Source organism: Tachyglossus aculeatus, chromosome 20, assembly GCF_015852505.1.
Source record: "Tachyglossus aculeatus isolate mTacAcu1 chromosome 20, mTacAcu1.pri, whole genome shotgun sequence".
Taxonomy (NCBI): domain Eukaryota; kingdom Metazoa; phylum Chordata; class Mammalia; order Monotremata; family Tachyglossidae; genus Tachyglossus; species Tachyglossus aculeatus.
The window spans coordinates 12,293,881-12,318,238 of record NC_052085.1 but is presented as its reverse complement, the minus strand read 5'-3'; the positions used below and the strand labels follow the sequence as shown (position 1 = coordinate 12,318,238).

At 47.0% G+C, this 24,358-nt stretch overlaps 1 protein-coding gene across 1 annotated transcript in view; it reads left to right on the top strand.

Moving 5' to 3' along the window:
* Positions 1-24,358, top strand: part of COL4A1 (collagen type IV alpha 1 chain) — a 174,568-nt gene that overhangs the window by 133,195 nt on the left and 17,015 nt on the right. Inside the window, exons 33-49 of the mRNA XM_038761618.1 lie at positions 33-122; positions 1,976-2,128; positions 5,084-5,182; positions 5,292-5,381; positions 7,094-7,233; positions 8,138-8,264; positions 8,355-8,435; positions 8,860-8,958; positions 10,263-10,313; positions 13,431-13,616; positions 14,623-14,756; positions 16,783-16,855; positions 17,848-17,919; positions 18,050-18,178; positions 18,469-18,567; positions 21,450-21,662; positions 22,912-23,089. Of these exons, the coding sequence (XP_038617546.1) occupies positions 33-122; positions 1,976-2,128; positions 5,084-5,182; positions 5,292-5,381; positions 7,094-7,233; positions 8,138-8,264; positions 8,355-8,435; positions 8,860-8,958; positions 10,263-10,313; positions 13,431-13,616; positions 14,623-14,756; positions 16,783-16,855; positions 17,848-17,919; positions 18,050-18,178; positions 18,469-18,567; positions 21,450-21,662; positions 22,912-23,089 (2,014 nt within the window). The remainder of the gene's footprint in view (positions 1-32; positions 123-1,975; positions 2,129-5,083; positions 5,183-5,291; positions 5,382-7,093; positions 7,234-8,137; positions 8,265-8,354; positions 8,436-8,859; positions 8,959-10,262; positions 10,314-13,430; positions 13,617-14,622; positions 14,757-16,782; positions 16,856-17,847; positions 17,920-18,049; positions 18,179-18,468; positions 18,568-21,449; positions 21,663-22,911; positions 23,090-24,358) is intronic.

Here is a 24,358-nt window from a genome sequence, read left to right as displayed (position 1 = left end):
TCACGGTGCCTTTCCTCTTCCCCTTCCCTCAGGCCTCAAAGGAGAAATGGGGGTCATGGGGACCCCCGGGCAGCCGGGCCCTCCAGGACCAGTGGGCACACAAGGATTCCAGGGGCTGAAAGGTACGTGCTGCTGGGAAGGAGGTGAACTAGTCTGTGTTCGGTATTTTATTCCCGACGTCTAACGGAGGCAGGGAGCTTGGCGCTGCGCTCTGCCATTCAGAGTGTGTGTAACTCACAAAACCGCGACCATGGAAATGGATGTGGATTCTAAGATGTGGTCAGTCTACTTTCTTTCTCTCTCATGTTTGCAGCTGGGATTTAAGCACATAACAGATTCTCTTGATCAGAGTCCTCATGGGTATTAGAGGGAACTGGCAGTAACGCCAAGACTTTTTCAGCCTTTATAAAAATCAATTTGTCACCAGCCCGATGAGACTCTCCTGTGTCGTTTGTGCAGGGCGGGTCTGGTTCCCTCAGGAGTCTGGGAGAATCCTGGGTGGAAGAGGGAGGAGTAGGGCTGAGCCACTTAGGCTGCTCTGAGCCAGGTTTAACTCCAAATGGTCTCTTGCTTGGAGCCGCTCAGAGGCAGTCGGAGGCCTTGGGAGCAATAAAAGAGCTTCCAAATCTCCCCCTCCCCGCCACCACCAACTCTTCTTGCCAGGGATTTCCCAGTATACATTTCCAAACCCACCCATCCTTACGGCTCTTGGCGGAATTTGGGGAAAAGGCCACTGGGATCAGCAAGGCTAGACGTTTCAGGACGAGAGCGAGTAAATCGACAACTTGAAAATGGGGGTGAAAAAATTTCAAGATAACTTTAAGTTTAGAGGATATGTTCTTACAGATCTTTAGGGTCAGAGTCTTCTACGTAACCCGACTTGTCACTGTTCATATGAGTTATTTTATCCGTGGTACGAAGACTCTGGGTCAACCACTTTATTGTGTCTCCGATTTCTAACAACTTGTTTAACAGGATTTCACGAAATATTTGATAAGGTAATGGTCAGGAGATGAACTGTTTTTTGTTCAGGGTCATTTTTTTTATAATAATGATGGTATTAAGTGCTTACTATGTGCAAAGCACTGTTTTATTCATTCATTCAATCTTATTTATTGAGCGCTTACTGTGTGCAGAACACTGTACTAAGCGCTTGGGAAGTTCTAAGCGCTGGGGAGATACCAGGTGATCAGGTTGTCCCTTGTGGGGCTCACAGTCTTAATCCCCATTTTACAGATGAGGGAACTGAGGCACAGAGAAGTTAAGTGACTTGCCCAAAGTCACACAGCTGACAATTGGCGGAGCTGGGATTTGAACCCTTGACCTCTGACTCCAAAGCCCGGGCTCTTTCCACTGAGCCACGCTGCTTCTCACTGCTTTATGTATCAGAGCCCCTTATGAGGGTCTTGAATTAGGGTCCCTTATTAAGGTCTTGTATTCGGGCTCTGTATTGAGGTTCTGTACTTTTTTTTATGGTATTTGTTGAGCACTTACTATGTGTACTTTTTTATGGTATTTGTTGAGCACTTACTCTGTGTACTTTTTTTATGGTATTTGTTGAGCACTTACTAGGTGCTGGGCACTCTTCTAAGCACAGTCTCACGTGGGGCTCACAGTTTTCATCCCCATTTACCAGATGAGGTAACTGAAGCCCAGAGAAGTGAAGCGACTTGCCCAAGGTTACACAGCAGCAGACACGTGGCGGAGCTGGGATTAGAACCCGGGTCCTAGCCACTAGGCAAAGCTGCTTCTCTAGGAAAAAACCTGCCCCCTCTGAGGATCAAACTCAGGACCTTCTCTATTGAAGTCTTGTATCCAGGCCTACTTTTTTGGTCTTGTATTGGGGTCCAGTTTCGGAACACTATACAGTGTTAATCGTATCAATAAATACGATTGATGATATAGAGGCCTCCATCGGGGACTTTTATTAAGGTCCTATATTCTGATCGGCTCCCGTGATTTCCTTTCTCTGCAGGGGATCAAGGTTTCCCAGGGTCTACAGGGCCCAGGGGAAATCCGGGCTTCAAAGGTGACAAGGGCGATGCTGGGCTTCCCGGAAAACCGGGCTCAATGGATAAAGTGGACATGGACCACATGAAAGGCCAGAAAGGCGACCAAGGAGAAAAAGGTACTGTTTGCCTTTCACGCTAGGAATTACCACGTTTGGTAATTATGGTATTATGGTATTTATGGCATTATGGTCTCATGGTATTTGGTAAGCGCATACTCTTGTGTCTAACGCTTTTCTGAGCACTGGGGTAGAGGCAAGTCAATTAGGTTGGATACAGTCCCCATCCCGCATGTGGCTCATTGTCTAAGGAGGAGGGAGAACAGGAGGACTGAGGCAAAGGGAACAATAATAATGATGATAACATTAATAATTGTGGTATTTGTGAAGCGCTTACCATGTGCCAAGCACTGTTCTAAGCACTGGGGATAATGCAAGCTGATCAGGTCAGATACAGTCCCTGTCTCACACAGGGCTCACAATCTAAGTGGGAGGAGAAAGTGAAGTGACTTGCCGAAGGTCACAAGTCAAGCAATTGGCAGAGTCGGGACTAGAACCCAGGTCTTCTGACTCCCACGCTCTTTCATTCATTCATTCATTCATTCATTCATTCAATCGTATTTATTGAGCGCTTACTGTGTGCACAGCATTGGACTAAGCGCTTGGGCAGTACAAGTTGGCAACATATAGAGACGGTCCCTACCCAACAGCGGGCTCACAGTCTTTCCACTAGGCCACCTGCTTCACCATTATTCTCTTCCATTCGGAATCTGGAAAAAATGATTAACCACTGCACACCACAAGGACTTATGGATTTCTTTTTTGAAGTCATTATTATTATCACTGTTGCTATTATTTGTATTATTATTATTATATTTGGTAAGCACTTACTGTTCTTGGCCCTGGGCTAGACTGTAAGGTCAGACACAGTCCCTGTCCCACATGGGGCTCACAGTCTAAGTAGAAGGGAGAACAGACATTTAGTTCCCATTTTATAGATGAGGAAACTGAGGCACAGAGAAGTTAAGTGACTCATCCAGGGTCACACAACAGGCAAGTAGCAGAACCAGGATTAGAACCCCTGATCCTCTGACCCCCAAGGCTATACTGCGCCTCTCTCCTTTCTTCAGAGACTTGGTGTTTTCAAAACAAATACTGAATATGGTGGTCTTTGTCCCACTTTTGAAATGCATCTATGGGTAAAGAAGTTAAAAAAGGACACCACAAAATTCAGGCAAAGAAATGGCTGTAGGGGAACAGGACTTTATTGGCCCGAATTATCCAGATTTGCCATCTTTAGCCAATTCTTCAGATAATTCTTCAGTTCTCCACTTATTTTCTCTCAACAACATCAGCATTGTGACATCAGCCTTTTAATAGCATGGCAGCTACAAGACTCTGGAAGCCGCCTGAAACATTTATAAGACATTACACATCCTGGGAGGTCATGGGAGGTCCAGTTTTGACCACAGGTTGCCAATGACAGCAACAGTTAAACGCAGTCTTCTCTTGCTCATGGTATATTTCAGGGGTGGTCAGGTCCTGGAAGCTCTGGGGGTTCGTTTAACTCCCCTCCCTTTCAAAGAATAATTCGTTTAAGGGGTCAGTTCTTGAATTTTTTTTGTGGTATTTAAGCACTTACTGTGTGGCAGTCATTGCACTAAGCGCTGAGATAGCTATAAGGTTTTCAGGTTGAACACAGTCCCTGCCCCACGTGGGACTCCCAGTCTTCATCCCCATTTCACAGATGAGGGAACTGAGGCCCAGAGAAGTGAAGTGACTTGCCAAAGGTCACACAGCAGCCAAGTGATAGAGCCAGGATTAGAACTAAAGTCCTTCCAGCTCCCAGGCCCCTGCTTTTTCCAATGGGCTACACTGCTTCTCCATGCTGTGGTTTATCCCCCACAACACACACATACACCTTTTTCAGTCTTCCCCCTCTCCCCTTCCTTTGCCCAACGAAACAATAACAAAACGAAATCCACGGAGTGAAAACAGCCCAGGCAGAACAAAATCCATTCGTCCTTCGTTACAATTCATTAAGTACAGCTTCTTCATGTAATCATGGAGCAGAGTGAATGAAAGTTTGAAACTGACTGGATGCGCTGGATTAATCCAGCTCTCTTAATGAGAGGGGGTTTTTTTTGTTGTTTTGCTTTTTTTCCCCCACTTTCTGCCTCCTGTTCTCTTGTGGAGTCATTTAGTAAATCCCGACTGAAAAGCACTTTAACAAGGGCTTTCTTCTAAGTCTACTGGGAGCTGGTCAACAAATTAAAACTAGTTAGCCCCACTGATCTTTTAGTCAAAAGGCGACTCCACTTTCATGGAATTTGGCTGTCGGTCCGGGGCTGGGCGCTTAACCAAAAAGTTTTCAGGCTGCCGGTCCTCACTGCATTCTGTGAGCCCGTCAGCCGAAAGAATGTCACCTTACTTTCAGAAACACAATTCCCTGCATTTTCTCTTATTCTGTTATTACTGCTCTCGGTTGTAAGCTTGTCTGCAGACTGTAAACGCGTTGAGGGTAGGGAATGTGTTAAGACTGTTATATTGCACTCTCCCAGGTGCTCTGCACACAGTCAGTGCTCAATAAATACAATCGACTGATTGACTCTCTTCTTTTAATCTGGATCTAGAGACAGGTAAAAAAAAAAACAAACAGGAGTGAGGGAGGTGCTATTGAAATTCACCTGTTTGAACTCTTTAATGAGTCAAACAACGGTATTTACTGAGTGCTTTCTGTATGCAGAGCCCTGTATTAAATGCTTGAGCATGATTAAATTGAGTGGTACTAAACTTGGGGAGAATTTGAGGAGTAAACCAGGCTTCCCAAGAGGGTTGAAAGATATCATTCATTCATTCATAAATAAATACGATTGATTGATTCATATTTATTGAGCGCTTACTGTGTGCAGAGCACTGTACTAAGTGCTTGGGAAGTACAAGTGGGCAACATAAGATACCAGAGTGAGCCGTATTTTTAAAAACTAGACAGGCAAATATGCAAAAGTGGGAGATTAGGTACATCGACGTACATTGCTGTACATGTCTTTATATTTTTATTTCTGCATCCCTTAGGGCAGCTTGGGCCGTCTGGGGACAAGGGGTCAAGAGGAGACCCTGGAACTCCAGGAATGCCAGGGAAAGCCGGTCAAGCGGGAACTCCTGGCCATCCAGGTGAGTATGCCCTTCTCTGGCACCCCGGGGGGGAAGGTGGGTGAGTGCCAGTCAAGACTCTGCCAGGCTTATCATCCCAAAATGACATTATTTTTCTCTCCGTTTTTAGGACCTAAGGGTGATCAAGGTCTCGATGGGTCCCCAGGTTTTCCAGGATCACCAGGCCCTAAAGGATCGGCCGGAGGAATGGGCATGCCAGGTAAAATGGGGAGACGTCTCAGTCATACGCCAGCCCGGCATCAGGATGGCTAGGAGATGATGAAATCACCGGGAAGGGGGAGGAGAACGTAGCCACAGACTTCTGTCTGTCCCTGCTCCCATCGGAAGAACGAGATCTGGCATAGCGTGGCGAAGTGGGAAGAGCCCGGGCCCGGGAGTTAGAGGACCCGTGTTAGAATTCCTACTCTGAGTGACCTGGGGCAAGTCACTTAACTTTCCTTGTCTCAGTTCCCTTATCTGCAAAATGGGGATTCTGTACCCATTCTTCCTCCTGCTTAGACTGTGGGCCCCCCTGAGGGACCTGATTGACTTGCGTCCACCCCAGTACTTAGGACAGTGCTTGGCACACAGTATGCGCTTAAAAGAAATGCCCTTATTATACGGGGGTAGATGTAAAAGATTGGTATTGAGCACTCCCCAGGTGAGTGGGAAAGGGCCTGGGCCAGTGCACAAAGTTCTGAGGTGGTTTCAGGCTCTCCTGTCTCCTCCCGTCCCATTTCCATTGTTAGCCAGGACCCCAAGAGACTCCTCCTCCAGCTCCCCATCCCCAAGTGATGCCGGTGGTATTCGGGAATTGAATTATCCAACAGCATACGACACCCTTCGTGTGCACAGAACTGAGTTCGTGACTCAGGCCTGGGGATAAGGGTCCACGAGGGACCAAACGCCCCTCTCCACCCAAAGACTCAGGACCCTGATGTGCTGACTCCCGGGAAAACACCCAGGACCCCAGGGACCGAAACAGATATGCCCCTGTAGATGGATGCCTATAGAAAAGACCCAAAGGCCTTGTAGAGAAACCCAAATATCAAGACATCTGAGAGAGAGAGAAAAAAGTAGCGGGAGAGAGTGCGAGAGCACAACTGGTTCTGGACTCTGGCTCCCATTTTATCCCCCACGATTGGCCTGAGTGCCCCCCAAGAGGACAGAGTCATGTGGGTTACCACCTTCTTTGCCCACACTGTCCACTGTGCTGGCTTAGAATGCACTCGGGGGCTACGTAAAAATTGTCATCTTTGCCACAGCACTTATGCGGTTGCTTTGACCAGGGCACAGATCCCCTCCATCCCTACAGGGTTCCTCGTCCATTTCCAATGGGCACCGCCAAGTCTCTCTCGGTACCCACGATCCTATCTTGGGGAGCTGGTTCCTCTAGAAATGGGGACCTCCTACCATCAGGGACAGCTCACCATTAACCCTTTTCTTCCCTCCCCCCACTATCAAATAATAATACTAATGATTATGGTATTTGTTAAGCACTTACTATGTGTCAAACACTGTTCTAAGAGTTGGGGTAGACACAAGTTAATCAGGTTGGACGCAGTCCCCGTCCCATATGGGGCCCACACTCTCAATCCCCATTTTACATATGAGGTCACTGAGGCTCAGATGAGTGAAGAGACTTGCCCAAGGTTACATAGCAGACACGGGGCATAGCCACGATTAGAACGCAGGTCCTTCTGACTTTCGGGCCTGTGCCCTATCCACTAAACCACACTACTTCTCCTGCTTCTAGCCCCTTTGTGGCCTGGATGACCAGGGCTTTCCCTGCTGGTTCTCAGGAGCTGACCCGCTCCACCCATTCAAGAACCCACAACCTGGCAGGAAGGAAACTTCCTTGCATTCCTTGCTTGCATTGCGGGTTGAAGGCTGGTCGGCCTTGGGGTGAGTGCCTGTCTGCTGTGCTTTCAGGTCAACCTGGAGAAAAAGGTGTCCCTGGCCTGCCAGGGTCCCCGGGAGACCCCGGCTTCCCCGGATCCAAAGGCTCAAAAGGAGAGAAAGGAGTAGCGGGTGCCCCTGGAATCGGCGTTCCGGGTTATCCTGGAGAAAAGGTATCCCATCCTTCACTGTCAACTGCCTTTTCAATCAATCGCTCGGTGATATTTATCGAGCACTTCCCATGCGCAGAGCACTATACAAAGCTTTTGGGAGAGGACAGTAGAGTCCGTAGGCACTAGCCCTCCCTTCGAGGAGCTCACAATCTAGCGAACCAGACAAACATAAAGAGAAATTACAGATAGGCAGAAGCCCCTCCTTCCACATTCACAACTCAAAGGCAACTGATTGTAAATGACGGTAGAGTCATTTCTGAAAAGTGTTTGTTTGAGAGCTGGGTGACCCCAAGGGGATCATCTGTTCTTGTTGTTGCAATTTTGTCACAGCTTTTCTTCAAATGACACAAGACTCTCCACGAGAACCTAAATCATTGCCTGGTAGTAATGAGGAGTTAGGGGTGAGCCCTTTCTAACCACTCGAGGACGAGGTAGTTCACTCTCATGTTGGCCTTTATGCAAATAATCAATTGATCATCAATCAATCAAAAATAATTATTGAGAGCTTACTGTGTGCAGAGCACTGTACTAAATGCATGGGAGAGTACACTAAATGTAGAAGACATGATCCCCGGTCACAAGGAGCTTACAATCTAGTGGAAACAGACAAGAAAATAAATTATAGAAAGTCAGTCAGTCAGTTATATTTATTGAGAGCTTGACTGCGGGCAGAGCACTGTACTAAGCACCTGGGAGAGTACAATATAACAATAAAGAGACAGAAGGAAGAAGTAAAGAATACCCAGGAGGTGCTGAAGTGCCATACATGAAACTAGAAATGATGTTTTCTGATACTGGATGATTTTTCCAGTGCGTGTCTCAGTGGAAGATATGCCCAGCCAGACCATCAGGCTGGGAGTGTTGGTATTGAGTGTGCCTGAGTGTGTATTATTTCTCCTCCCAGGGAGACGCAGGACTTCCCGGTTTTCCAGGAACCCCTGGAGAGAAGGGGGATAAAGGCAGCCAAGGGATTCCAGGAATGCCCGGCCCACCCGGTCCCGGAGGCCAACCTGGGAGTTTGGGCTACCCAGGCAAGTGAGATGTTGTTCCCTGCCTTGAAGCGTGGCCAGATCGGTCAAACGGAAAGCTAGGAAAACCAACGGTACTCTTCTTTCCAACAGGAAGTCCGGGACTGCCTGGGGAAAAGGGGGACAAAGGACTTCCTGGCTTGGATGGCATTCCAGGACCCAAAGGTCTCACAGGTACGGTCTCCCTTCAGTCCGCCAGGCCCTGCCAAGTCAAGGTTTGGGACGAGCCGAGGATATTCTCTGAATTCCTAAGGATGCCTCAAAATCACCCCGACCTTGTAGGGTGAATGTCGGTACTGGTGTTGACTCTGTGGGTACTTAGAGAAAGCTATCCAGTGGCTCTAAAAGTCACATGCTCATTTGCTGAGAGATGGCTTTCCCTCCTTTATCCTACAAGTCACCCCTGAAATGGCCAGTTGTGGTTGAGTTGGCTTGAGTCTCGTGTCTTCCTTCAAAATTTCAGCGGTGATTCTGGGCTGGGTAAACAAGGGGAAATTGGGTTTCCCATCGGTGATTGTAGTGGGGGGCAGGTCGTCCATTTGCACTTTTGATGGGATTTTCCAAGGATGAATGACTAACAACGGTCATTCTCTTTCAGGTTATCCCGGCCAGCCAGGACCTTCTGGTCCCATTGGTCAGAAAGGGGAACCCGGGAGCGATGGAATTCCTGGACCAGCTGGCGAGAAGGGTGAACCAGGTATACCCCACACCCCTGCTTCCCGAATCATTTCCCTTCTGGGACAAACACTTGCCATATGTTAAGGCAGTCTTGTAATAATAATAATAATTATTATTATTATTGTGATATTTGTTAAGCATTTACTATGTGCCAGATACTGTGCTAAGCGCTGGGGTATATATAAGGTAATTGGGTTGGACAAAGTCCCTGTCCCACACTGGGTTCACTGTCATAAACCCATTTTACAGATGAGGGAACCGAGGCCCAGAGAAGTGAAGTGTGTTGCACAAGCTCACCCAGCAGACAAGTGAAGCAGCGTGGCTCAGTGGAAAGAGGCCGGGCTCTGGAGTCAGAAGTCACGGGTTCAAATCCCAGCTCTGCCAACTGTCAGCTGTGTGACTTTGGGCAAGTCACTTAACTTCTCTGGCCTCAGTTCCCTCATCTGTAAAATGGGGATGAAGACTGTGAGCTCCCCGTGGGACAACCTGATCACTTTGTAACCTCCCCAGCACTTAGAACAGTGATTTGCACATGGTAAGTGCTTAATAAATGCCATTATTATTACTATTATTAAGTGGCGGAGCTGGGATTAGAACGCAGGTCCTTCTGACCCCCAGGCCCGTGCTCTATCCACTAGGTCACGATGAATGGAAGCACTGCCCCCTCTCCTTCCCTTAGCTACTCAATCAATCGTATTTATTGAGCACTTACTGTGTGCACAGCACTGTACTAGGCACTTGGGAAGTACAAGTCGGCAACATATAGAGACAGTCCCTACCCAACAGTGGGCTCACAGTCTAAAAGGGGGAGACAGAGAACAAAACCAAACATACTAACAAAATAAAATAAATAGAATAGATATGTACAAGTAAAATAAATAGAGTAATAAATATGTACAAACATATATACATATATACAGGTGCAGACCCATGGCCCCCATATCTTACATGAAGTGGCACGGTGAAATCCCTAACCGCTCCCCTCTATGTGGCCATCACCACCCTTTGATGGTGGAGTGATTTTTTTTTGTTTTAATGGGCAGCTAATGATTATCAGTATGGAATTTTAAGTGCCCGGTACGTTCCAAGCACTGTACTAAGTGCTGGAGTCGATACAAAATCGGCACATTGGACATAGTCCCTACCCCTCATGGAACTCGCAGTCTAAGGGAGAGGGAGAAGAGATATCGAATCCCCATTTTACAGATGAGGAAACAGAAACACAGAGAAGTGAAGTGACTTGGTTTTGAGTGGGAAGGCAACTGGGGCTCCCCGTGGTTTATCTCTGCATATCTACTCACCCTCGTGACCTTCGTCTCGTAGGTCTTCCAGGAAGAGGACTTCCAGGATTTCCAGGTTCCAAGGGAGATAAAGGTAATGGTCGACCAGACGTGTAACGGTTTCGGCAACCGCTTTCTCTGGCAATTTCTTTCCACCCTGTGGTGTAGCAGAGAAGCTACCGACGATACGTCTGCAAGACTGAAGCAGCCTGTTTCAGTGGCAGCATCTTGGACTTGAACGAGATGTGCCGTGATATAGGCAACTGTTTTCTGTTTGAAATTTTCTGCACCGTGTGCCCTGCAGTGTGAGAATGTGACTGATGGATCCATATGGCGTATAGTGCGTTTTTGTGAAAAGAGTTGTGGATTAGAGTTTCTGCACTGATTTTACACAAGCGTACAAACCCAGAGAGAACTATTCTGGTTACTTTAATGATGACAGGAAGTGCTTGGAATTTGGTCGCTGTTATTTTGGAGGCAGACTAGCTGGTTATTTAGCTGGAGGATGGCAGGCATCATCAAAATAGGGAAAAGTCCGAAGGTGATGTGGTTCGTTCATTCAGTCGTATTTATTGAGCGCTTACTGTGTGCAGAGCACTGTACTAAGCACTTGGGAAGTACAAGTTGGCAATGTATAGAGACGGTCCCTACCAAACAATGGGCTTACATTCATTCAATCGTATTTATTGAGCGCTTACTGTGTGCAGAGCACTGTACTGAGCGCTTGGGAAGTACAAGTTGGTAACGTACAGAGACGGTCCCAACTGAACAACGGGCTTACATTCATTCAATCGTATTTATTGAGCGCTTACTGTGTGCAGAGCACTGTACTAAGCACTTGGGAAGCACAAGTCGGCAAAGTACAGAGACGGTCCCTACCAAACAACGGGCTTACATTCATTCAATCGTATTTATGGACCGCTTACTGTGTGCAGAGCACTGTACTAAGCGCTTGGGAAGTACAAGTCGGCAACGTACAGAGACGGTCCCTACCAAACAATGGGCTTACATTCATTGTCATATTTATTGGGTGCTTACTGTGTGCAGAGCACTGTACTGAGCGCTTGGGAAGTACAAGTCGGCAACGTATAGAGACGTGGTTGCCCCAGTAAAAGTAACCACCACTTTATACACTGCATCAAGTGTCGAGGGGAATTACACATAAAGTTCTTGCCTTCAAGGATCTTAGAAACTACTGGGAGAGGCCAAAGCCCAGAAGCAAAGGGAACCCTCAGTATCCCAAACCCACCGAAAGCATACTGAGAGACCCACAGAGTTGGGGATCAATCAGTGGTACTTTTTGAGTGTTTACTATGTGTGCAGCACTGTTCTAAACGCTAGAGAGAGGACAATAACAACAGAATTAGCAGGCACGTTCCAGGGGAAGTGGGGCTGCTAGGAGGACAGGGAAAGGACAGGCTTCAAAGAGCTAACAGGCCAGAAAGCCACCAGTCGGATCATTTTCAGCCCTGAGGAGAAACTCTCGGGACTGGTCAGAGTCCTGCCATGGACAAGCCTGGGAGCCTAGCTCAGAAGGCCATGTTGTGGTGGAGGGGGTGGCTATTTTCTCCACAGAATGGACTTCTGTGGTTCTGACTGAGGGACTGGAGTCAGGGAGAAGTGAGGTGAGGTGAGACTGGGTGGGGTTTTGAAGGAGGCAGAGGGGGGAGTGACTGGTGGAGAGGAACGGAGTGGAGGGCGAGAGGGGAAAGTTGAGTTGGGAATGGGGAGATTTCCTGGATGGCCCTGATGGAACCTTTTTGAGACATGATTTCCACAGCACTGCAGGGACTTGGCCTAAGGTACCCCAGGGCCTAGTGGGAGTACGGGGCCTCTCACTCCTGCCCCACATTGCACGCAGCTTCTGGTGCCACGGGCTGACCGAGTCCCTTGCCCTCAGGGGTCCCAAAGGCCAGGCCTGCTCTAGTTCAGTGCCAGGGGACATGGGGCTGCTCCATGATGATTTTGGTATTTGTTGAGTGCTTACTATGGTTCTGTTGTAAGCGCTGGACTAAATACAAGTTAATCAGGTTGGACACAGTAAGGCCTCACTTAACAGGCTGCCCAAACCAGATCCCTGGGCCTTCCCAAGGGCTGGGTAAAACTACTTCCAGAAAGCTTTGCAGTGGGTGTAACTTCCCAGAGCCATCTTTATCTGGACCCCAGAGGGTCCCAAAGGGGATCAGGGACCACAAGGTCTGCTTGGCTTACTTGATAAGGGAACAGAGGCCTGAAAGCGGGAGAGATGGAGTTTGCCAGGAAATCCATTAGATCCTGGGCAAGGACAATGAAAAGGATCTTCTTTCACCCCTCCTATCTGTTCTCCAAATGCCCACCACTGTGCTCTGGACATAATAGGACCTAAGCTGCTGGCCTAGTATCCTCGGGCAGGGAACATGTCCACCAAATCTGTTATATTGTACTCTCCCAAGTGCTCAGTACGGTGCTTTCCCCATAGTAATTGCTCAATAAATACCACTGATTGATTTGATGGTATCTGTTAAGCGCTTACCCTGTGCCAGGCACTGTATGAAGCACTTGGGTAGATCCCAGATAATCAGGACGGACAGGGTCCCTGTCCCACATGGTTACTGAGGCACAGAGAAGTGAAGTGACTTGCCCAAGTTTATACAGCAGACAAGTGGTGGAGCTGGGATTAGAACCCAGGTTCTCTGACCCCCAGGCCTATGCTCTTTCCAGTAGGCCATGCTGTCTACAGAAGGTGTTAGATTTGTACCCAACTCATAATTCTAACCCAACAGAACCTGTCACCAAGTTCAAACTGAAATGACTGGAAGCATGGGGCAATATCCCAAATCCAGGTTCCTGGAATTCTAGCTTTCTTCTCCTTCTTTAGAAATGGACATAGTGTAGGTCTAGGGTATCATTTAGTTCTGGGAAAGGAGCTAGGAAGTGAAAAGATTAATCCAGCTTTTTGGACATGCCAGAGAAAAGGCCCAGGGTCATTTCTTTATTGGTAATCACTCAACAGTACTTATTGAGCGCTTACTCTGGGCCGAGCACTGCAATAATCGCTTGGAAGAATACAGACTTACTAGAGACGATGCCTCCCCTCAAGGAGCCTAAACCCTAGTCGGTGAGACACGCCGCGAAAATAAGTAAATGATAAGTAAGGGGAGCAATAATCACGTTACGCATTTCTCCAAACAATGGCAATGGACTTCACCCTTGTTGATGTTTTATTCCTTAGGTTCCAAGGGAGAACTGGGTTTCCCTGGATCGCCAGGAAGTCCAGGAATTCCGGGTCCCAGAGGAGATCAAGGATTCACGGGTCTCCCCGGTCCCCAAGGTCAACAAGGACCCCCTGGAATTCCAGGTCAAGCTGTTGGAGGTCCCAAAGGAGATCGGGGCCCACAAGGACAACCTGGCTCACCCGGTAAGGGAGCGGTGCTATGCATCTGATGGCCTCACTGCCCCGGGAGTAAGCGCAGCTTCACCGGCCTTCTTGGGATGGTCCCAACTTCCCAAGCCAGGGGAAAGGGTGCCGAGATTGTCGAGAGGTGCCGCCCCAGTTTACTCACAAGATGACTTGTTCAAATACTTCAAGGCCTGCATGTGTATAGCCATGACAGCTGGCCTTCCACCTGTCATTCGGTGGGAGAATCCAACCACAACATGTCGGCTCGTATTGTTGAGTAAAGGCAAAGCAAGGACCTTTTTGGTCTACTTTGAGAAACAAAATACAAACCCTCACAACAGACTTTTTACAGCAGGAATGGTAGGCTGGAGTCAATGTGGGGGTGATTCAGAATAGTTCTGTTTAAACCAGCTGGCCTCCGACACATTTAAAGTAACTGTCAGAGAGGTAAGTGAGGGGCGAAGGGGACAATTTGCTCAACAATCATAGAGAGATTAGGCTCCCTCACTGCCCAACACACGGGGAAACACATACCATAGAAAGCACTCATTCGCACTCAGTCATAACACCAAAATTAAAAGCTATCGCTACTATTGAAACTTTTCACTAATTCAGATGGAACTCTTTGACCTTTTGGGCAAATGATTGAGGTTTTTCCACGGAGGTTTCAGAAGCACCCAACTGACCACACTTTCATTCAAGACACTAATTTTTCCTCCACCCCTCCCATTACATTTGGGAGCAGTGAGAATCGGTCATTCATAGGTACCTATTACATATTAAGGGTTATCGTTCTGATTTTTAGTACAAGACTTCTCTTTGGGCCTTCTCTAGTTTCCCCAGTGGGCACAGCTAACTGGTGGAGCTAATTTTCCATCCCCGTATTTGCTGGGCTTTCACAATTTTCAGGCGGCCACGTGCCATCAGGCTTATGATGTGCACCGCTACACAGAGTCTTGGTGGTTGCCCAGACTATTGGGGTTAAAGAAGAATGTATGTTTATTTGTGTGTTTTCCACTTGTAGGTGTTCCGGGCCCCATGGGGCCTCCTGGACATCCAGGATTAGATGGAATTAAAGGAGAAAAAGGAAATCCAGGTTGGCCGGGGACTCGCGGCCCTGCTGGTGACAAAGGTGACCCAGGAATTCAGGGCTTGCCCGTAAGTTGTTCAGTTGGTTTTCCTTACAGTTCAACAGTCATCACCTAGCATTTTCGGGGAACTAATCCATTTTGGTATGAATTCAGTTCCCATCTCCCCTTCCTCCTCTCCATCCCGTAACCTCCTCATGTCCTGTGACCTTTGGTCATTTATTTGCCCCACCCTCAACCCCATCGCACTTATGTACCTATCTTTAAATGACAGATGGTAAATTCTTTATATTACTGTCTGTAGCCCCCTCCAAACCATAAACTTGTAGTGGGCAGGGGGCATGTCTACCAACCTTGTTCTGTACCCTCCCGAGTGCTTAGTACAGAGCTGTGCATACAGTAAGCGCTCAATAAATACCTCTGATGGACCGACTGACAGTCTAAGCCTCACTGGCTGCTTCTTCCTTGGCCTAGTTGAGTTGGAACTCTTCTTGGCAGTCTCTGTGTCAGACAACTGACCCCTCACCCCCATTTTGTTAATATGTTTGGTTTTGTTCTCTGTCTCCCCCTTCTAGACTGTGAGCCCACTGTTGGGTAGGGACTGTCTCTATATGTTGCCAACTTGTACTTCCCAAGCTCTTAGTACAGTGCTCTGCACACAGTAAGCGCTCAATAAATACGATTGATTGATTGATTGATCCTCCCTCTGGCTTCATACTTTACAGACCAGGGTTAAAACCCAGGTCCTTCTGACTCTTAGGCCTGTGCTCTAACCATTAAGCCACGTTACTTCTCTTTAAACAATGCTGCTGTTACACTCCCCACTCAGTATCACAGGCTTACAAATAATTTACACTGAATTCACAACTTTTGGTTTCAAACGGCAATACTTCCGACTCACTCCCTCTCCTCTAAGACAGATTTATTTTGCTGTACATTGCATGTGCGTCGGGAAATTGCCAAGTATATACATTTGTTTCCAGCCCGGTTATTACTCTGTTGTGGTTGCACTGGGAGTAATTTATCTGTTATTTATATATTCCAGTTTTCATTCAGTGGGTAGGATGCGAATATAATTGATATTTTTACTACAAGTCAACAAATATTAAGACGACTTGCTGAATAGCATTTTTGCTGTGTCTTTTTCATGAAGTCAAAGTGTGAAACCAAATCCGTGTACGATAGCAAATATAGGAAAAAATGCATCGCTGCTGGCCCTGAAATGGAAAGAGAATAGCTAGAAAGTGAGAAATTTGTTTCAAAAATCAGTTACGATGACAAAAAGGAAAAGAGCTTTCTCTCTACCTCTCGGTTTTTCAGTATGATATTTGAAACCATGCTTTAGAGAAAAGGGAACAAACTAAACTTGAACATTGGGATTGTTTTCAAAGGATGACATGTTTGCTGACTTCAGGTTCTGACGAAGCCCAGGTTTTCAAAGGCAGATTGGTGTGTGAACACACACGCTGCGTAAACTCTCAAGTATGGGCACGGTACCGGCTCTGAGCAATTATAATACATGAAATGTAGAGCTGCTTAACCCTCCCTGCCACTGTACCCAGTCACTGCTAAAAAATCAATATAATAATAATAATAATAATAATAATAATAATTGCAGTGTTTGCTAAGGGCTTACTACATGCCAGGCACTGCTAAAAAAAATCAATATAATAATAATAATAATTGCGGTGTTTGTTGAGGGCTTACTACATGCCAGGCACTGTTCTAAGCACTGGAATGGATACAGGCAAATCTGGCTGGACACTCTCTTGTACGTACAGCCTGTAAATATTATGGTTCTTCAAATTTAGGTTTGGGTTTTTTTTCTTTTTCCTTACATTTGTAGAAAGGGGTTATGGCGAACACGATCATTTTTCTTAAGTATTGAAAGGTTCAGCCTTTTACTGACTAGTAAGATAATAGCAATCAATGTAGAGTCTTAGGCTTTTAGAAGAAATGGATTTCTGGTAAAAAAAAAAAAAAATGACATAACTTGCCTGAACCCCTTTCCTAGCTCCCTAAATTAGAGAAGCCCTGGATATGTGTTTGGATAGACTGTGACCCCGGTGGCTGAATCCTGTTTGTCTTTGGCACAGGGTATTGGTGGGGTGCCAGGAGCAGCTGGTACTAAAGGTGACATGGGACAACCAGGAGTTCCAGGATTTCCAGGTAAGAAAAGAAGTTTCGGTGCAGATATGTGTACGTAAACATAATATGCAAATTGTGTGATTGTGTGTGTATGTGTATATATATAGCGCTATATGTACAGAAACACAGGTGGTGATAATGTGAGTGTATGTCATTGAATTTTTTTCAGCCTCATACCTGAATCCATTCTCTCCATTAGTAGGTCTATCTCTGTTGTGTTGTACTCTTCCAAGCACTTAGTACAGTGCTGTGCACAGAGTAAGTGCTCAATGAGTACAACTGATTTATAGTAGCATGAAGAACAGCTTGCATGGACACACACAATCGCTTTCTTTTGCTGTCTCTCCTACACACTCTCTACTCCAACCCTTCTTCTATGAATCAAAGCAGACTTCTACACAGTTGTTCCAAATTTGACTAAAATTGGAGCCTCTACAAGAAGGACCAAGTGAAAACAGGGCGGCCCATGGTTCATTTCTGTTCATGTTTTTACTGTCTGCTGGGAAGTCAGTTTGGATGGTCTGTCCTGTGTGCTGGGTGTTGAAGTTATTGCCCTTGGTCCTAAGTACCAAGTGCAGCTGCTGCTGCTTGTCAGCAGGAAGCAGCGTGGCTCAGTGGAAAGAGCCCGGTCTTGGGAGTCAGAGGTCGTGGGTTCTAATCCCAGCCCTGCCACTTGTCTGCTGTGTGACCCTGGGCAAGCCAGTTCACTTCTCTGGGCCTCAGTTACCTCAGCTGTAACATGGGGATGAAGACTGTGAGCCCCACGTGGGACAACCTGATTACTTTGTATCTACCACGGCGGTTAGAACAGTGCTTGGCACATAGTAAGCACTTAACAAATACCATTATTATTATTGTTATCCTCCCTCTCCTCCTTCCACACAGTCAACCAAAGGGGATCAATTGGTGAAGTGGTGCAGAGTAACATTCTGTAAAGTGGTGGCATTTTCTACAGTCACATCACCCCTGTGGATTTCTTGGCGTTCACCCGGATGTTTTTCCTTTTTGTGCAGGTCAGAAAGGTTCCCCCGGGATCCAGGGCTTCAAAGGAGAACAAGGAGATCAAGGTTTCCCTGGAGCTAAAGGTAAACGACGAAGCCACCAGATCCATTTTCACCAAGAGACCGTTGGGTTCTGTTATTCTGACGGTCCCACCTGAAAAGGTGCCGGCATGGGGATGGGGAAGATTTCTGACTGCATCCTTCATCCCGACAGGTCTCCCGGGCCCCCCCGGCGCCCCCGGGCCTTCCCAGGTGTTCAAAGGAGAACCCGGGCAGCCCGGCCTGGTGGGCCCAGCAGGCCCCAAAGGTTTCCCCGGCCCTCCGGGTCCCAAAGGACAACAAGGTAGGAACGACGGGACAATCTGCTCTGCTTCACCCCAAGGGGCAACCGGGAACAGCCGCTGGGGTTAGGGTTAAAGCAGAGAAACCATGGTGCTTGGCTGGCCGATGAGCATCGCCCAACTCTTCCAAACACGGGGGATGATTCAACGAGGGTTGGGGCCGACGGGGGCGTTAGGGCCATTTGGCTCTCCCAGGTCCCAGATGGTGGGTCTCTGGGTTGAGAGGGTGGTAGTCTGGGGGCAAGGGCGGAGGAAAAACGGTTTGTCGGCGGGGTTCGCTCCCATCCTCTAGGTGTGACTGGATCTGTGGGGATCCCTGGACCTCCCGGCATCCCAGGCTTTGATGGCGCGCCCGGACAGAAAGGAGAAGCAGGACCCGTCGGTCCACCTGGTAGGTTTGCTCCTTTGTTTCTCTATCTGGAAAAATTAGGTTTCCAAAGTTTTAGGTGCCCGGGCCCAGGTGAACAGGAGAACTCTAGACTGTAAACTCGTCATGGGCAGAGAATGTGTAGGTTTGTCTTTACAATGTCCTCTCCCAAGCACTTAGTACAGTGCTCTGTACCCAGTAAGGGCTCAATAAATATGACAATGAATGAACTCTCAGGCCGAGGCCAAACGGAGCTGTTGGGAGAAAAACTGAACCACTGAAACATCCATCGGGAAAAGTTGGATTGCTAGTCTGAAACCAGGTAGCAGAACTATCCCCTGCCTACTGCTATCAAATCTACTTCTGTTTTCCTCTTCTTCTTCCTCATCTACCAAGGCTCCTTACCCATAGCCCTACAACCCCATCCTTACAGAGCTCCCATTTCCCATCTGGAGGGTTTCTCCCTGGTCTGCCCAGCCCAGATGCATGGGTCAGGAAATGGGTAGCTATATCATGGCCACCCGTGTCATGGAAAGAGAAGGTAGGCCAGGGAAATGGGGGAAGGAGGAGAAGGAAATGAGGAGAAGATGAAACATGAGGTACCATTTTGGGTCAGTCCCGCAATCCATCCAGCCCAGAACTCTGTCTCCGACAATGAAACCCAAACACTAGGAGATACTGTATGACAGTTTCTCCTGAAAATGATCTCTCCAGTTTTCCCTTAAGGGCGACAGGGAGGAAAAGACAGAGGGAGAGACAAAACTGGAAAGAAAGGAAAGAAGAATGGGGAGGGAAATGCAGATAGAAGGTAATGAGATGGGTGGGGCAAGAGAGGAATGGGGAAGACAGAAGCTCTCTCATACTTTTAATTTTCATGTCTGTATTGCTAGATTGACTCCCAAAGTATTTAGTGCTCTGCACAGAGTAAGCGCTCAATAAATACTATTGATTGATCGTTTGGGAGGTACAGGACCTGACCCTCTCTAGACAAGAGATCCGACATTTCCTCTTCAGTGTTAGTCACTTCTGGTCAGAGGAACTGAGACTTCAACATTCAATAGATTTTCAGTGTTTCGATGACTTTTGGTGCATTTTGTTGGTTTTCTGATGTGTTTTGCTTGATTTTTTTAACACCTCCTACTGACTTTGATGAATGAGTTTTTTTGACATCCAATCTTTCGCTGTTTCAAATTCAAAGACTTGTTTCCCAGAACCCTGAATACTAGTGAGACGCAATCACAGTAAGCCCTGCAGCAGTTGAAATTCTGAACTCAATCCTGCTGCTTTTTTCTCAAGAGCCGATTTCAAAGTCGAGAAGGAAATGGAGAGGTCAGGCAAAGAGACTCAGCAAGTGCTTAAATTGTTGTTGTGAGGGTTGGAGAAACTTGATTTGTGCTCTTGAGGGAGAGGCATGACTGAAGGGTACCGCTTTGATGGGGATACCAAGAACTAAAGATGCTATAAATTCCAAGCAAGTAGCAGTGCCGTGAACTCACTTTCAGTAAGACTGGTTGGCTCACCACTGTCTGCGTTTGCCCACTACAGCTAAAAGGGGTCACTCATTTGATCTCCTTAACCCCATTCCATACCCCTAACCTTTCCACCACATCATCAGTGGTATTTACTGAGCACTTACTACACGCAGATCACTGTATCAAGTGTTGGAAAAATACACTACTACATGTAACTTGTTTAGCCTAATGGAAAGAGCATGGACGCAGGAGTCAGAAGACCTGGATTCTAATCCCAGCTTCACCATGTGTCTGCGGTGTGACTTTAGGCAACTCTTTTCACTTCTCTGTCCTCTGTTCTCTCATCTGTAAAATGGAGATTCAGTCCTGTTCTCCCCCCAATTAGATTGTGAGTCCCATGATCAATCAATCAGTGGTATTTATTGAGCTTGTATTATATGCAGGGCACTGTTCTAAGCACTTGGGAGAGTACATTATCTCGTCTCTACTCCAAGGCTTAGTACAGTGCTTGGCACATAGTAAACACTTAGCAAATACCCACAATTATTACTTTAACTACATGGCCTTCGGGCGTCTGTGGAGAGAAAGATAAGAAGCTAGGAGGAATGTATTATGGGAAGGGTGTGGAGGGCATGACTTTCTGGTCAAGAATCTGGGTTCCTCCAGAGGCCCAAAGTGACCCTGCCCACCTCAGGGGACTCACTGGCCAATGATTCCATAATGAAATCTGGCTGGATGAATATTAGCACAGAGAAGGGGGACCTTTAACTAGTGGGAAATACCTACTCTTGTAACTGTACGGTGTTTTTTTGTTCTCTATAATCACCTTCCCTCCCACGGCCAAGCAAAAGGATCTTTTGTGTTCGGTCCTGTTAGAAAATCGCTGCAGAGATTTCTGTAAAATTCCTACACGATGACTAATTTCATGCTTGGTACCTCCTCCTCCTCCTCAACAGCATGGATGAAGCCCCTCCTGTATGCCCACCCCCTTGGGAACACACACTAGAAGTGAAAGGCCTACCCTTTCTACCCTACCCTACTAAGCAGCTCAATCTAGGGTGAAGTGATACAGATGGATACTTGAGTCCAATAAGCATGGCCTAGTGGAAACAGAATAGGCTTGGGAGTCAGAGGACCTGGGTTCTAATCACGTCTCTGCCACTTGCCCGCTCTGTGTCACTTAATTTCTCAGGATCTCGGTCTCCTCCTCTGTCAAATGAGGATTCATAATCGGTTCTTCCTCCTCCTTAGCCTGGAAGCACAGTGTGGGATAGGGACTGTATCTGAACCTGATTATCTTCCATCTACCCCGGGGCCTCATACAGTGCTTGACGAATAGTGAGCACTTAACAAAGCCACCATTAATATTATTATTCCGATGATCATCATCATCAACAGTAAGGGAAATAAACTGAATCCACTTCTTTTCTCCAGGCCCCAGAGGATTCACCGGCCCACCAGGTCCTGACGGACAACCAGGAGTTATGGGACCACCAGGGACCCCTTCGGTTGACCACGGCTTCCTTGTGACAAGGCATAGCCAAACAATAGATGACCCTCAGTGCCCACCTGGAACCAAGATCATGTACAATGGCTACTCCTTGCTCTACGTTCAGGGCAACGAAAGGGCTCACGGTCAGGACTTGGGTAAGTGAGATTTCCACCGAAATCTGCCGGCCACCCGACAAACTCAGAACGAGCGGTCACTGCGGCTGGACACACGAGTTTGTCATATGTTTCGCAAAAGGCCATCACGGACAGACAAGGAAGCCCTTCGGCATATAATCAACTAGCCAAAGTCTTTTCCTAGTCAGTTATGTGGTTTAGTGGAAAGAGCCCGGGCTTGGGAGTCAGAGGCCATAAATTCTGATCCCGGCTCCGCCACTTGTCAGTTGTGTGACTTTGGGCAAGTCAGTTAACTTCTCTGTGCTTCAGTTACCCCATCTGCAAACTGGGGATTAAGACTGTGAGCCCCATGAGGGACAACCTGATAACAGTGCTTGGCGCATAGTAAGCACTTGACAAATACCATCATTATTATCATTATTATTATTATTTCACTGGCCACCGATTCTGCCTGCTAAAGGGCAGGGAACACAGAAGTCAAGTTTGCCTCAGGCTCAGCCTTTTGGGAGGAAGCCAAACTGGGTCGGAAAGTTTACCAAAAGCAGCAGTAAAGTGTAAAACGCATATTGCCCTGGTCTTCACCAGCTTCTGTCGGCTCCTACGTCATGAAACACACTCTAGAACCGTAGTCAAAATTGGTGGTACTAGGAGGAAATTTCAAGGAGGAAAACGCAAAGTCAAGACCCTTAAAAGCTCATGGGGGATAAATGCTGATGAGCTGTATCAGCTTCCATAGGCGGTTATAGTCATCCTAAATGATGCTCTTCGATGGCTTCTTATTCTTAACCTCAAATATCGCAAAAGCGTATCTTTTGGGAGACTTAAAATATCATTAGAGGTGGCTGAGATCTATCTTCTCCCTGAATATGAACCTATAGCCCTTTGGGTGCTAATAGAGTCACAAGGATGTGGGTTCTAATTCCGGTTCAGCCACTTGTCTGCTGGGTGGCCTTGGGCAAGTCACTTCACTTCTCTGGCCTCAGTTACCTCATCTGTAAAATGAGGATTAAGACTGTGGAACATGGACTGTGTCCACCCTAATTAGCTTGTATCTACCCAGCACCGAGAACAGTGCTTGGACCCCTACTAAGTGCTTAGCAAATATCATTATTATTATTATTATTACTATTATTGTTACTACTGTTAATTGACCTCTTGGCCCAAAAGTGGGGAAGGGCACACAAGACTCTCCAACTGTTTATGTACCTTTCTTTTCTATTTTTTTCCCCCCCAAAAACATCACATGCTGTGTTTTTCCTTGCCTTTTCAGGTACAGCTGGAAGCTGTCTACGCAAGTTTAGCACTATGCCTTTCCTGTTCTGCAACATCAATAATGTGTGCAACTTTGCATCGAGAAACGATTATTCCTACTGGCTGTCGACCCCGGAGCCCATGCCAATGTCGATGGCGCCCATCTCCGGGGACAACATCAGGCCATTTATCAGTAGGTGAGTCGTGCCTGGATGACACTGAAGCTGCCAAGGCAGAACCTGGATCAAAGCCTCTGTGTCCTTAGGGAGGAAGCCACACTGTGCTGTTGATATTCCGTGTATTTCAGGGGTAGAAACTGAGAATTCGATGGAGTAGGTAGGAACGTTCCCCGCCCATGAGGAGTTGGGATTGGAAAACAGAAGGCTAGGGAATGGCTGAGAGGTCCAGGAGGTCTCTAGCAGGAGGCTGCTAAGACAGTCTTTGGGTTTTGGAAATAAAAGTCACAGCTCCACAGATAACATTTTCCTCAGCAGCCCTGATTCGTGAGTCCTCCCTGTGTTTCGAAGCGTCCTGGACCCACCTGATAGAAAAGCTGTTAAGCCCTGGGAAATCACTCCTAGATTTTCCCTACTCTCACTGCTAGTTAAAAAGATCTATTTATGCCCCTATCGATACAGCACTTGCTACTGCCATAGCAGCAAAATAAAAACCACAGTAAACTGTGGTTTTGCTGGGTGGACCAGAAGTTCCAGATGAATCCATTATTTTAAGCTCTGGAACATAAGCCCTTAACTGTTAGTGTCCTTTCTCCTTATGGGTTTTTCAGGCTCTAGGAAGTTGGGATGTTTTCCATTGAGTTTCACTGGTCCTCCTGTGAGCTCTGATTCTGTTCTGCCTCCAATCAATCACCGCTTACTGTATGCAGAGCACTGTACTAAGTGCTTGGGAAGTACAAGTTGGCAGCATATAGAGACAGTCTCTACCCAACAGTGGGCTCACAGTCTAAAAGGGGGAGACAGAGAACAAAACCAAACATACTAACAAAATAAATAGAATAGATATGTACAAGTAAAATAAATAAATAGAGTAATAAATATGTACACAGCTCCACAGCTCTCAGGGCTTATATATGTGTCCAGATGACCATATGTGACCAATTCCTTCTGGGGTTTCAAATCACAGAGCCCAAATGTCTCCCCACGAAAAAGGATTTGACCCAAGCACGTCAAGGAACCAAGGAACGTCTTGGAGAGCTTGATAGGGTGATTTAGGAAAATCCCCTTTGGAGACTAGGAGATGTGTCCGCCTCTTTGTTTCTGAGTGCGATGTTCATTCATTCATTCATTCAATCATATTTATTGAGCGCTTATTGTGTACAGAGCACTGTACTAAGCGCTTGGGAAGTACAAGTTGGTAACATATAGAGATGGTCCCTACCCAACAGCAGGCTCACAGTCTAGATGTTATACGAGCTTCTAGATCACTGCCGTCCCCATCTGCTTCTC